An 11,977-nucleotide genomic window follows, 5' to 3' on the forward strand; every position below is an offset into this window, starting at 1 on the left:
TGTAGCAGTTAGAGTGAAAAATCAACAGTCAAAGTTAATTTTCTTTTTTGTTGTTTTTGTTTTTTTTTTATGTGAAAAATGAAAGTTTATTTACATGACTTGTTAAAAAAAACACAGACATAATAAATAACTAATATTTACTGTATGCGGGCAAAATTATCGATAATAACCCTGAAAATCATTTAATGCACAGAAAAATGAATATTTGACTGGCAGAAAACACACAAAATATTATCTGAGTAATTAAGCAATATTATGACAAATAGTACAACATTTAATACTGACAGTACAAATATTACATACTATATTGAACAGTACGAATAAACGGTACATTTAAGAAATAAGAAATACGGCAAATTTTAAGAATGACGATTGATAACCCATGCTACAAATAGTAACATGTAGATGATTGGGAGCATAAGCATCCCAGGTCCACAGTGTTCCGGGCTATGTAGACAGAAGAAAGACATGATCACCGTAGCAATGGTGATGACCATAAGAAAACACGTTTCCCACCGCTTCGCCATTTTGTCGGGGAAGAAGAAAGGATGGATTATGAAGTAGAAATTTGAGAGATGAATTAGAATTTGATGTGAGATTTTTATGAAAAAATGAGAGGTATTTATAGAGTGGAAAGAAGGATAGAGACGTTGGGGAATGATGTGATTCCGTACAAAAGGAAAATTTGAGTGGAAATAAGATTTGAAAGAAAGTGTATGATAGTGTTGGGAAAAAGAGAGATGTAGAGAATAAAGTTAGGATTTGATTTTTGAAAAAGAGATTTGAAAAGATTTTTGAAAATAATGGAATATAGTACAAATTAGTGGGAAGCAAAAGATAATAATAATCTACTTGTTACCAGTACAGTCTGAGTTTCCTGATTCTGCGCCTGCAAAAAGATTTAACTCTGTACCAATTGTGTCAGTACTATTTATCTGTAAATAAATAAATAGCATGTGTGAAGTAATAAACAATATTTGGCGTTTGCGTAAGAATAAATTCAACTGCAAGCCAAATTACTGTATAAGAAAATTTCTAAAAACTAAGTATTTCATATGTCAGGATATTTGTTGAAATAAAAATCCATGATTATATGAGACTCTTAATTTTCAGATTGGAGTTTTCTTGAAAAAAGATGCGGGCAAATTTTGGGGTATAACACATAGTTGACACTTTCACATAGATTAAGAAAAAATAAAAAATAATAGAGAGAATGATAATTTTATCAAACTATCCTTATTTGTTATTGGTGTATTCTTATCATTATTAATGTAATGTGAGAGAAATGGTTAATGAAAAATATTAATTAGATGATACAATTAGAAGATCAAAACTAAAATTGTATTGGAAACTAAAAGTAACACTTACTTTAGGACGAATAATTTTTAGAAATTTGACGTTTATTTTGGGACAAAATGAATATTACTTTAATAAGAAACACCCAAACCGGTGCCAAACCGAAACCCAAACCGTTCCAAACCGAAACCCAAACCGTTCCAAACTGAAACCCGTTTTCTCAGAAACCGAAACTCGTTCGTTCATTCGTATATTCACAAGTTCCAATAGCTTTTACTTTCTCAGGTGAATATGGAAGTTCCATAACTCTTACTCTATATATCTCAATCTCGCTCCACACCAATTTCTCTTCAATCCCAAACAATTCACAATCTCTCTCTTTCAATCTCAAAAATCGATTACTAACGAATTCAATTGTAAACACCTTTACACTATCGACAATCAAGTAAGCTCTTTCATGAATTTCACATCTCTTCTTAATTTCCATTTCAATCATTTTGATTTTCAGTCAAAATTGCAATTGACAGATGGATCAAGGTAGGCAAGTGTTCACAGTTGACCTTCTTGAACGACATGCTGCAAAGGGGCGTGGAGTTATCACTTGTATGGCTGCTGGAAACGATGTCATTGTTATTGGAACTAGCAAAGGATGGGTCATTAGGCATGATTTTGGGGTTGGCGATTCGTTTGGTAAAGTTTCACCTTTTTTGTGTTGATACTTTGGGGATATAAATTTTGTATTGATTTTTGATCTTGCTTTGTGTTCTTCATAGTGGAAATGAATTGGCATTTGAGCCCCTTTTGATAGGCAATCTTAAATTTAGTAAATTTGGTATTTTGAGTGTCTAATTTGGTGATTTATTTGCTATTAGACTGAGATATAGAGTTGGGACCATTCTGTTTTATTGGTTGATAATGCTGAAATTTTTCAAGCACATACTCTGACTCGACATGCTTGTTCAGTTGGGTTGATGAGAGTCTGATATATTATTCTTTTTTTGGAGTACAGAGTTTGATCTGTCTGCAGGTCGTCCTGGGGACCAGTCAATCCACAGGGTTTTTGTTGATCCAGGGGGGTGTCATTGTATTGCCACTATCGTTGGTCAGGGTGGAGCTGAAACTTTCTACACTCATGCGAAATGGACCAAGCCGCGAGTTTTGAGCAAGTTGAAAGGTCTTGTTGTGAATGTTGTTGCATGGAACAGGCAACAGATAACTGAAGGTAGTCAGTTAATTGCTTATCTGGCTATTGCACTATTGTTAATGTACAACGAAGACCCCTGCTCCACATATTTCATTTTCTGCTTGAGGTTCTGATTTAACTTTCAAAATGTAGTTTCCACAAAGGAAGTCATTCTCGGTACAGACAATGGTCAACTTCATGAATTGGCTGTGGATGAGAAAGACAAGAAGGAAAAATATATCAAGTTTCTCTATGAATTGACGGAACTTCCCGAAGCTTTAATGGGTTTACAGGTATATCTTCTTTCTGTGTAGTGTTTTAGGTTCTATTTCTGAAGATTTTGTCTTTTCGTTTCATCCAAATTTTAAGAAATTTAAGTTGAGACTTTTTTCTAGGTTCCAAATGTGATTAATGCATTCAATTTCTGGTTCTTGTCCTTTCTGTTCAGATGGAAACGGCTAGCGTAATTAATGAGACTAGATATTATGTGATGGCAGTTACTCCTACCCGCCTTTACTCTTTCACTGGCTTTGGTTCACTAGAAGTAAGTCAAATGCTATAAATTTGCACATTTCTGTTTTTCATTTTCCCCTCTCTTTGGGTGTGTTCATGCCAGTCAATAGGGGCACTATACAAGCATGATAGCATAGAATGAACATTTGAGTCACAATACAGCTTTTTGTTTTGTATACTGTTGAATTTTGCTTGAAGTCTGTCTTATGTATGTATGTTCAGCAATGTGTTATGTCAAAATAAAGCACAGACAAATATAAGAAGATCATTGGATGTTGTCACACAGTTTGCACTTTGTTGAGCAAATATTTAATCTAATATACACGGACATTCACATGTTTTTAGGGAGAATGAGGGGAGGGAGAAGAAGAGTAATTTAATCATTAAGTACTTGTTTTGGGACAAAATATTATCACATGATTTGTTTAGCAACAAAATTTTAAAGTTCTTTTCCTGTACTACTTGATTTAGTTTTCATTTTAAAAATTTAAAAAATCTTACATAATATGTGAACAGGAGATTGATATTATATTGTGTGTTTGTGCTAAAGCATATTGTTTTATTCTATCGCACCATTAAATATTTTTCCATTTATATTTTACAAGTTTAAACTTTGCTAATTGTTGTACAAAATGTAGACTGTCTTTGCAAGTTATTTAGACCGTGCAGTGCATTTCATGGAACTTCCCGGCGACATACCAAACAGGCAAGTAGTTAATTTTTATTCTTACAATAATAGTAATAATTAGGTTTTAATATATGTTGGGTCTTGGCAAATATAAATGTTTTTGGTTTTAGAACCTGTAAGTTATTTTTGTTGGATTTTCTCCCAGCAAAATAAAAAACATAATTTTCTATCCCTACTGTCAATTGCCATTGCTAAAACAGTGAGGTGATAAACGTTTCGGAAATGGATTGAGTGTTAAGGGTGATGAATCCAGAGACTGTTGTACTAGGTAGAATCACGATTCCTTAGACCAAGGAGGCTGATGGTGAGATTCTTCGGGTGATGGCAAAAACCAGGCCAGGGGAGTAGAAAAAGACCCTTAGGTAGAATTACAATCCCACCACTGTAATCTTCTATTAACTTTGTGATTGTATGGTTGACTTTCAAATTGACCAAGTGAAACAAAATGCAGGCTGACAGTGATATTACACCAACATAAGTCCAAGATACAATCAAATGTGAAGCTATAGAAATTGTCATCGAGAGCCCCCACGATTCCAGGATCCATGCTGTTTAAATGAAATGATAAGGAAACACGAAAATACCCACATAATGAACAAGCACAGAGTTTAAAAGGGAAAGATTTTAAAAGAAAATAGGCTTTTCTTTCTTTTAACTAGTCTTACTTTGAAAAATGCCCGAATAATGGATGTTTTGATGATTGAGTTTTTGGGTTGAAAGATTTATGTATATTTTTTAAAAATTAAGAAATAATGAGTCAGCATTGCTAGTGTACTCATTAATATGAGTTAGCCACACCACATTAGCTTCAGTTTTCCACCTTACTGTTTTTGTAATGATAGTTGACTGTAGGAACCAAAAATTATATTGTGATTTCATAGGGAGGAAATCCATGCAAAAACTTATAGGACTATAACAAAAAACTTCTATATTTGCAGGGACCGACTGTATATTTATACCTAGTAATAAGAAAAATATTCAATTTGAAATGCTAGGAATTTGGAGGCTGAAAATTTCCTTGATGTTTACAATTTTTCATATTCAATTCAGTTGAATAGTTTAGAATGATCAACTTGTATTTCACAATGAGGTTGTGCAAACTTATATACAAGAGAGAACCTCTCAAGAAAAGGAAAAATAAAAAATAAGGAGACTAAATCAATCCTAGTAAATAGAGGATAATCAACAAATTTGAAATGCAAGAAATCTGGAGGCTGAAATTCTCTTGATATTCATAGTTTTTCACATTTGTGTTTTCCGTTCATTTTATTTGTTATCTTTCAGTGAGTTGCATTTTTACATTAAGCAACGAAGAGCTGTACATTTTGCATGGCTTTCTGGAGCTGGCATTTACCATGGTGGCTTAAATTTTGGAGGGCAACAAAGGTATTTTTGGCCTTGACTTAATGTTGTTATCTGTTAAATCTACATTGGATTTGAATTAGAACATACTCATTATGTGAGCCATGATTCTGCAAATATCATTCCAGAGCACGCCATTTGTGCTTCATGAGTCATTCTAAATATTGTTTTCTGTAAACCCTTCCATATTGTTTGTTCTTAGGAACTTATTCACCTTTGTTTTTAATCTTTTAACTACTTGATAGCTCTTCAAGTGGAAATGTAAATTTTATTGAAAACAAGGCTCTTTTGAACTACTCCAAGTTGTCCGAAGGAGTTGAAGCAGTTAAACCAAGTTCAATAGCATTGTCTGAATTCCATTTCTTGTTGCTTTTAGAGAATAAAGTCAAGGTGTGTATGCACTTATCTATCAGTGTTTTGTTTGCAACATAGTGCCTATGTCATGCACAGTATGTTTTAGAGTTAACTTTTCCTTGCTAAATTGTTTGAACATCTATAGGTCGTAAATAGAATTAGTGAGCATATCATAGAAGAACTTCAGTTTGACCAAACTTCTGATTCAGCAGCGAAGGGTATTATTGGATTGTGTAGTGATGCTACAGCTGGTTTATTCTATGCGTATGATCAAAACTCCATCTTTCAGGTTTTTGTTCTCTGACAACTACATCCTTCTTTATTTTGGATCTAACTGTCTTGGTTGTGATCAATGTTGCTTCTGAATTTGTTAATAGGTGTCTATCAACGATGAAGGTCGAGATATGTGGAAAGTTTATCTTGACATGAAAGAATATGCTGCCGCTTTAGCAAATTGTCGTGACCCTTTTCAAAGGGACCAAGTATATTTAGTGCAGGTAACATTTATTTGCATTTATTGTGACTTCATATAGTTTGCTCGGCAACATAAATTCAAGGTCTTTTTTTACCACAATGCCGGTTTAGTTTTTGACTAGAATAGTTTATGGTGCAGGCTGAAGCCGCGTTTTCCTCCAAAGATTATTTTAGAGCTTCATCTTTCTATGCCAAAGTAAGTTCTCTTTTAAGTTCACTATATTGGTGTATTTGGTAAATGCCTTTTGTGGTGAAGACATATGCTTATCACACTCTCAAGTAGGACAATACTAGGGAATTTGTTATTATATAATCTAAGATAAAAAAGTCTGACAGAAATATCAAATATGTTTTGCAGATCAATTATATTTTATCATTTGAGGAGGTCACTTTGAAGTTCATCAGTGCTGGTGAACAGGTACTTTTCAAGTTTCTGGCCTTCAAGCTATGTGAAATCGAAGAGATAGCAATTTTTTTATTCCAGAAATTGTTAATTGTTTACTTCCAGAAATTTTTTGTTTTAGAGTTGTTTGACGTTGATTATATTCTGCTGCTTTGTATTAGACTTCTTTTCAAATCTGAAGCATTTGTGTGCATGATAAGTGGAAACTCATGATTTCTTATGCACATTTAGTCTTTACAGCTAATTCTTTTTTATGCAAATTAATTTGAATTGGGGAACCTTGTTTCAAAATTTATGGAATTAATATTTGGCTCATGCATATGCATATTCCCTAAATTGTCTTCTTATTTGCAGGATGCTTTGAGGACTTTCTTATTGCGGAAGCTTGATAATTTAGAACAGGACGACAAATGCCAAATAACAATGATATCCACATGGGCAACTGAGTTATACCTGGACAAGGTTCTACTGTGTGCTTGACACTTGATAGGAAAATTGTATACCACTTTAATTCCTTTATCTCTCACTCTGAACAATTGCACGGATAATGATAAAATCTTATGTACTCTTCTCCGAAGTTGGAATAGAAGGGTTAGTGTACACAAGTTCTGAACACCTCTCAGTACAGTAGAAGATAAACTTATTTGTGAGGAAGAAAGAAATTCTCACTATGGTTTTGGGAAATTAAATGACTACATCAGTTGTATTTTGCATCCCTTTAGCTGTGAGATATTTTATGTATGCTTATTAATTTTAGTTTCATTTATTGATCTTTAGATAAATCGACTGCTTTTAGAAGATGACTCTGCTTTGGAGAATAGCAATTCAGAATACCAATCAATTATTCAAGAGTTTCGTGCTTTTCTCAGTGACAGCCAGGATGTATTGGATGAAACAACTACAATGAAACTTTTAGAAAGGTAGTAGTCGACACTTGATGTGCCTGCCTTTAATTTTTGGTGCATTCCCGTTTTCTTCAATTTTATTTACACAATTTTGGTTGCTTGTATATAAAATAATCTCAGCCACTAGTTTATTTCATTTACTACTCAATTTGACAAATAGATGTAGGAAAGATCAAGGATATGCTTTTAAGGAAGATTAAGGGACCACGATCTGTGGTACTTCATCAATATATATATGCTGTCAAATGTTATTTAGCTGTTGGTAGAACTTATAAACCTTATCATTCAATAACTTTTTATTTTATTTAATTGCTTTTCATATTAATAAAAGAAGAAGGGTATTCCAATTTACTCCATGGTTTATATCCCTGTCATTAATCTATATATAATTCTGTTTTGCCATTTTTGACAGTTATGGAAGGGTTGAAGAAATGGTTTATTTTGCTAGCTTAAAAGGGCAGTATGAGATTGTAGTTCACCATTACATTCAGGTGCTCTAGTTCCACTTTTGTCTTATGTGCTTACTAAAGACTTTCATTTCCAGATCTATGTTACTTTATTGGAATATACTATCTGACTACGACTGCTTCTCTTTTGTTGTCCTTTCTGTTTTTGTTCATTCTTGATTCAGCAAGGAGAAGCAAAAAAAGCACTGGAAGTGCTTCAGAAACCTTCTGTGTCTGTAGACCTTCAGGTAAGGTTCTTCCTGAATTTTTACGCTATTGTTTTGTTTGGGACTAGTGCTTCTCAATCTCTTTGACAAGTATATATACAACCATCAATACTGATTGTCCCTATGCAGTATAAATTTGCTCCAGACCTTATTGCCCTTGATGCATATGAAACTGTGGAGTCATGGATGGCTACAAAAAATTTAAACCCAAGGAAACTGATTCCTGCAATGATGCGTTATTCAAGTGAACCTCATGCAAAGTACTGCATATTCATAATTATATTTTCAATCTTTCAAATCTTTAAGTCAGAAATAACAAGCTCATGAATTCATTTTAATTATATGAACTGTTTTAAAATGCAGGAATGAGACACACGAAGTCATTAAATATCTTGAATTTTGTGTTCATAAATTGCATAATGAAGATCCAGGTGTTCACAACCTGCTGCTTTCTTTATATGCAAAACAGGTTGAGTGGTTTTCTTTAACATTCTTATTGTACTGTTGTGCATAAAATATATATACTCCTTTCATCCATTTATATAAGAGTCCTTCAATTCATTCACACTATTTCCGTTGCTTAATATAGCACTTTGTTGTAAAATTTATTTGTCCCTTGTTAGAGGATTATTCTCTTCAAATTTTCAACTGTATTAATTATTTCTTTTTACCAAACTACCCATAATTATACCACCTCGTTTTTTTGTAAACAATATCTTGATTTATGTATTTTGGTCAATACCTAAAAGTTGTTTCCGTTTTTATCTACCCAGGAGGATGATAGTTCACTTCTACGATTCCTAGAATGTAAATTTGGAAAAGGACCAGAAAATGGTCCCGAGTTCTTTTATGATCCCAAGTATGCTCTACGTCTTTGCCTCAAGGAAAAACGAATGCGTGCATGTGTGCATATATACAGCATGATGTCTATGCATGAAGAAGCCGTTGCTCTTGCCCTACAGGTGAGACTAACAGTGATTATGTTCTTACTTACCACTGCATTACTACGGTGAAACTTAAAAGAGGCGGTAGTATTGCCACAGTACTTTAGAAACACCTGCTTTACATCATTTGTGGTGTTTCATCACCTGTGTTATCAAATAGCGGCCCCATGGCTGCTATGGCGGATATACATGGCGGTTTTTGGGCTCGCCGCAATGGTAAATATCGGCCGATATTGTGAGTTTTTCAGCCATAATCCGTTTAACGGTGCCGCAAAGCAGCCAATATGGTGGATTTTGGCTCTCCGCCATGGACCAGCCTCTGCCATCAACAACACTGTTCATCACTTGCAATTGTACCTTATGGGCTTGCTGAACAACCAATTCTAAATTTCTAATACATTGGTATTTAACTCTTTGAACATTAAAATTCAAAATTACGGAATAATTCATTGATGAGGCCCCAAAGAACCCTTCTTTGTGGTTTTTTCAGCCCTAATTCGGCCTCGTCTCTACTATGTTTGGAATATGGTAATGACTGAATCTTAAATCTTGGAATCATCCTGCAACTTTGGAGAATACAAACTTCTTCTAGAGTCAGGGTTTGTAGAGTAGAGTAGAAGACATACAGTCAGAAGTTCCTTAATATACTAAAAGGTCTTTTTTTTTTCTCTTTTAAAATGACTTTTTTGGTTCTACGATGTTTCTCTATACTAGGTTGATCCAGAGCTAGCTATGGCTGAAGCAGATAAGGTTGAAGATGATGAAGATTTGAGAAAGAAGCTCTGGCTCATGATAGCCAAGCATGTTGTTGAACAAGAAAAAGGAACCAAGAGGGAAAACATACGGATGGCAATTGCATTTCTTAAAGAAACTGACGGCTTGCTGAAGATTGAGGATATATTACCGTTCTTTCCAGATTTTGCCCTGATTGATGACTTCAAGGTACATTAATTTTTTTTCTTAGTTTGGCGTCTCGGTTAACAATATTCAACTCTGGTCAGTTTTCAAGGTATATTAATGATACTTACTACTTACTAGTTCATTTTTTATTTGTTATATGCTAAGTCTTTTGTTGTTTATCTGAATTTATGCAGGAAGCTATCTGCTCATCATTGGAAGATTACAACAAGCAAATTGAAACGTTGAAGGAAGAGATGAATGACACAACCCATGGGGCTGATAACATCAGAAATGATATCAGTGCACTTGCTCAAAGATGCACTGTTATTGACCGCGATGAGGAATGTGGGGTATTAATCTTCCTGATATACATTTGACAGAGTTGCAATACCGTTATTCAGTCTTTTACTTGTGGTTGTGTACAACTATGTTAATATCAATCTGCTTTCAACCGTTAGATGCACTGTTTTTACGTGTTTTTATGAATCTGTGGTTGAGATGATTGTTAATCTGACTCCCTAGGTATGTCGGCGAAAGATTCTTAATACTGGTAGGGAGTTCGGCATTGGTCGTGGTTATACATCAGTAGGGCAAATGGCTCCATTTTATGTCTTTCCATGTGGACATGCTTTCCATGCACAATGTCTCATTGCCCATGTGACCCGTTGTACAGTTGAAACACATGTGAGTAGATAAATTGTTTCTCCTATTTTTATGACATCTCTTTATGATCATATCTCTCTTATGCTACCTGAAACTGAAAGTTTATTGTTCTCAGTAGTATCTTCAATTTTTTTGGATCAAAATCAATAAGGTCTTTATCCAAAATAATGAAGAAATCAATGAGCTTCACATTGTTTCAAACTAGTTGAATACAAGTGTCAATGTAACTAAGTTGAAAGGGTACTCTGATCCAGTGTGTAGCTATTAATATAAATGATTTAGATAGTTTGAGAGGGTTTCTTTATTGCATTAACATTACACAAATTTGAGTTGTAAAGTAGTAAGTGTATAGAGCGCCGCCTATACTTTTTGGTCAACCTCAATGGCTTATAAGAATTATAAGTTTATATCTTATAAATGTAATTGGTAGTTTTAAGTACATGCAAGTTAACTCAATTAGCAACCTCATGTATTAACAATATAGTTTAGCTTTTTTTTAAAGTTGTATTTAAATAATGTTATGATTGACAGAATCCCGTTTGCATGTTCTTGTCACCACCTCGAACTATTCTTATTATCTCCAACACCCTCATTTAAATAAATTCTTTTGGGAAATGTGGCAGGCTGAGCATATCCTGGATCTACAGAAGCAACTTACTTTGATAAGCAGTGAAACAAGGAGAGAATCCAATGGCAATCTTGCTTTAGAGGGGACTATTCCTAGCATGACTTCTGTAGATAAGGTTAGTTCAGAACTTAACTTCATGCAGCAATAAAATCTAAAAGTTGGTAATGGAAGAAGTTGTGTAGCTTAACACTGCATTTTACCTGCATTGAAGTTTCAGCTTCAATTTTACTTTACTAGCTCGGTATTACACGTTAATTAGGCATGAAATGAGGTTTTAAATGCTGATGCTTCATGAATTTGATGGCAGCTCCGATCACAACTAGATGATGCTATAGCTAGTGAATGCCCATTTTGTGGCGACTTGATGATCCGAGAGATTTCTTTGCCATTTATCCATGCCGATGAAGATCAGCATGTGATATCATGGGAGATAAAACCAACCGTTGGAAGCCAGAGAAGTATCCCATTGTCTCTCTGATTTGCAGTGTGAAAAATCTCTGTACCATAAACAGTTCTTTGCAATGTGCTCTGATTTTCTGATTGCCATTGAAAATATTTGTACCAGAATCCCTCACTGTAAATTTTGTACCTTAATGAATATAGAGTTGCATGAAGTTTTGACCCTATATAGAGCATTCTTCATCGTTGATTTAGCTTCTTAGCTATGTAGTGTTCTGCATGTTCTCCCTTTTCTTTTTTAGTTGTATTCATTCCCTCTTTAACAAATTGTGTTTTACTTCTATATATCTAAAAACAAACGACTAGCAAAAAATCTAAATTTTCCATCTTAAAAATGGACACATAACGATTTATAAGGGTAACACTCTATAAAATGGATGTGATCGTTGATGTTATGTTGAACTTGGCATCCTTTGTGCCTATAAAAAGGGAACTTGAGTTTCATTTTTATTTTTCGACATCTTCATGTTGCATGCTATCAAAGAGAGTTTGTTTGTGATTTGCTCGAATGTTGTGATTTATTGGTTTTAGA

At 34.1% G+C, this 11,977-nt stretch overlaps 1 protein-coding gene across 1 annotated transcript; it reads left to right on the top strand.

Moving 5' to 3' along the window:
* The first annotated feature begins 1,526 nt into the window (after positions 1 to 1,526).
* LOC131651887 (vacuolar sorting protein 18) lies at positions 1,527 to 11,600 on the top strand. The gene is made up of 24 exons (XM_058921614.1): positions 1,527 to 1,741; positions 1,824 to 1,986; positions 2,306 to 2,518; positions 2,633 to 2,772; positions 2,928 to 3,023; positions 3,631 to 3,698; positions 4,965 to 5,066; positions 5,288 to 5,432; positions 5,542 to 5,685; positions 5,774 to 5,893; positions 6,010 to 6,066; positions 6,229 to 6,288; positions 6,628 to 6,735; positions 7,051 to 7,193; positions 7,591 to 7,669; positions 7,810 to 7,872; positions 7,981 to 8,111; positions 8,215 to 8,320; positions 8,625 to 8,813; positions 9,510 to 9,737; positions 9,890 to 10,045; positions 10,218 to 10,379; positions 10,982 to 11,101; positions 11,294 to 11,600. The coding sequence occupies exons 2-24, from the start codon at positions 1,824 to 1,826 to the stop codon at positions 11,462 to 11,464; spliced, it is 2,964 nt and encodes a 987-aa protein (XP_058777597.1). The 5' UTR covers positions 1,527 to 1,741; the 3' UTR covers positions 11,465 to 11,600.
* The last annotated feature ends 377 nt before the right edge of the window (positions 11,601 to 11,977 follow it).

Source organism: Vicia villosa, linkage group LG2 (genome assembly GCF_029867415.1).
Source record: "Vicia villosa cultivar HV-30 ecotype Madison, WI linkage group LG2, Vvil1.0, whole genome shotgun sequence".
Lineage (NCBI taxonomy): Eukaryota > Viridiplantae > Streptophyta > Magnoliopsida > Fabales > Fabaceae > Vicia > Vicia villosa.